The 2,551-nt window shown below is 50.6% G+C and overlaps 1 protein-coding gene across 1 annotated transcript in view; it reads left to right on the top strand.

Annotated features, from left to right (window-relative positions):
- Positions 1-2,493, top strand: part of LOC104979906 (plasma membrane calcium-transporting ATPase 3-like) — a gene marked incomplete at both ends in the record, with an annotated part of 9,068 nt that extends 6,575 nt beyond the window's left edge. Inside the window, 2 exons of the mRNA XM_010828460.1 lie at positions 1,348-1,561; positions 2,282-2,493. Of these exons, the coding sequence (XP_010826762.1) occupies positions 1,348-1,561; positions 2,282-2,493 (426 nt within the window). The remainder of the gene's footprint in view (positions 1-1,347; positions 1,562-2,281) is intronic.
- Between the last annotated feature and the right edge of the window lie 58 nt (positions 2,494-2,551).

Below are 2,551 nucleotides of genomic sequence, written 5' to 3'. Positions count from 1 at the left end.
GACCACAGCTCTCCCACCTGGTGCGCCTGGGCCTCAGGGCCCAGTGGTGGAAGCCAGGTTTTTCTTTGCTGCTGACTTTTTTTCCTTTTAGATAGAATTCACCTAACAAAAATTCACCGTTCAATGACTTTTAAGTACATTCACAGCACTGTGCCATCATCACCTCTGTCTAGTTGCATCGTGTTTTCATCACCCCGAAGGAAGTGCCATCCTCATCAGCAGTCACTCCCCACTCGCCTTCCACCACTTCTGGGCATTTCAACTCCATGGAAGCAAATCATAGGTGGTCATTTGTGTCTGGCTTCTTCACTTAGCACAATGTTCTTAAGGTCCATTCATGTTGTAGTAGGTACTTTATTCCTATGGATGGCGGACTGATGTTCCATTGTATGGATAGACCACCTAGCTTTTCTGCATCCTTTCATCAGTGGGCATTTGGGTTGTTTACACCTGTGGCCACTGTAGACTTGTGTGTGCAAGTCTTGTCCTGTGTCTGCTGGGAACTCTGTGGTTAACCTCTGCAGGAGCCTCTTCCCCTTTTTCTGTCATCCAATTCTCCCCATTAGTGAGTATTCAGAATTTGTCTCTCTTTCAAAGGTATTTTTTAATTGAGATAAAATCCTCATAACATCCTCTGTACCATAATAGCCGTTTGAACCAAAGTGTACAATTCAGTGGTTTTTGATGCTGTCTCCATCTTATGCAACCGTTACCTATACCTGTACCCACTAAACAGCCACACTCCACTCTCCTCTCCCCCCACCCCTGGCACCCACCCATTTGCTTTCTGTTTCCATGGATCTGTCAGTTCTGGAAGTTTCATAGGAATGGACTCCTACAGGATGTCCTTGGTGTCTATCTTCTGTGAGGCTCATTTTTAACCAAGAAGTCAGAAGTGATGAGGAGGAAGGCCCAGTGCAGTTTCTACCTCTTCCTGGCCCATGGGCATGGGAGCACAGGAGAGCACCCATCCATCATGCTCTTTTATGGTCTGGGACAACTGACAAGGGGGTGGCAACCTCCTGCTAACAATTGGGACCACATCTTCTACATCAATGCCAGCAGGTGAGAGAAGTGAGACTAACAACATTTTAAGAGCAGCAATCTGAGAGCCAGCGAAAACTCTCTGCTCACCTTAAGGAAACATAGGGATAGAAATGTCAGAATGTTACGGGAAGGCTGGATTTGTTGCAATTTCACTTGAATTAAATTCCAGTGACATTGACCCCTAGCTGAGTTTCTTCCCAGGGCCAGTGACATTGACTCCTGCCTGAGTTTCTTCCCAGGGTGTGGGGGGGCCAGTGAGGGTTCCAGGCCCATGTTGGGGTGACTGGCTGCTCTCCACAGGACTCTCCTCTCAAAGCCGTGCAGATGTTGTGGGTGAATTTGATCATGGACACATTCGCCTCTCTGGCTCTGGCAACAGAGCCACCCACTGAGTCGCTGCTGCTGCGGAAGCCATACGGCCGGGACAAGCCCCTGATCTCACGGACCATGATGAAGAACATCCTGGGCCATGCCGTCTACCAGCTCACCATCATCTTCACCCTGCTCTTTGTCGGTAGGTTGATCCAGAGCCACATAGGTTCTGGCCCTGTGTAGCAGTGGAAGGGACAGGTACTTGGGAATCTGATTTCCAGTGAGGACCTCTCAGTCTTCACTTCACTGCTATCCTGGGAGTTTTCTTCTGTGTCTGGCATCAGCAACTTTTATGCGATTCTTTTATTTACATGGAGTGGGATTGTCACTTCCTCTGTTTGTGGCCTCTCTGCCTGACATCAGGGGTCAGGTGACCCTTGGTGGCTTGGCTTTCAGCACACATTCCTGGGAGCAGACTTGAAGCTCAGTGTGGTGATGGTGCTGGCCGAGGGTAATACTCACGCAAAACGTCTTTTGGGGGCACCAAAAGACAGCCTCTGGGGATACTCTCATGGAACCTTTCTGTGCAATCTTGGGAGCAAAAGCTGTTCATGACTAAGCCAAGGTTGGTCCTTGTGACAGGACAGGCAGGGCAGAGGAGGGTCAGGCCTGCCCTGAGACTTCAGTTCCCATTCCTTCCCTAGCTCAAGTCAATGTGCAAATGGGTTTCATTGTCTTCACTCATGTCCTGGGGACACTCCTATCCTGGGTGACAGCCCCCGTGGTCAGGATCCAGCCTTTGCTGTGACCTAATGTGGATTAGCCCAGGGGTGCTAGGGGACTCATGACTTCCCCTGTATCACCCGGTGGGAGGTATCACCCACCTGGGTCCAGCTCTCCTCATGTGGCCCTGGGCTTGCAGGGGAGCTCTTCTTTGACATTGACAGTGGACGGAACGCTCCCCTGCACTCGCCACCCTCTGAGCACTACACCATCATCTTCAACACCTTCGTCATGATGCAGCTCTTCAACGAGATCAATGCCCGCAAGATCCATGGCGAGCGCAATGTGTTCCATGGCATCTTCAGCAACCCCATCTTCTGCACCATCGTGCTAGGAACCTTTGCTATCCAGGTAGGATGGGCGGCTCCACTGTTGGAAAAGGTGGGGGAGAGGGGACCATCACCCCACT

Source organism: Bison bison, unplaced genomic scaffold, assembly GCF_000754665.1.
Source record: "Bison bison bison isolate TAMUID 2011002044 unplaced genomic scaffold, Bison_UMD1.0 scf7180017858625, whole genome shotgun sequence".
NCBI classification, from domain to species: Eukaryota; Metazoa; Chordata; class Mammalia; order Artiodactyla; family Bovidae; genus Bison; species Bison bison.
The sequence above is the reverse complement of the archived record's forward strand: the minus strand, read 5'-3'. Positions and strand labels throughout refer to the sequence as shown.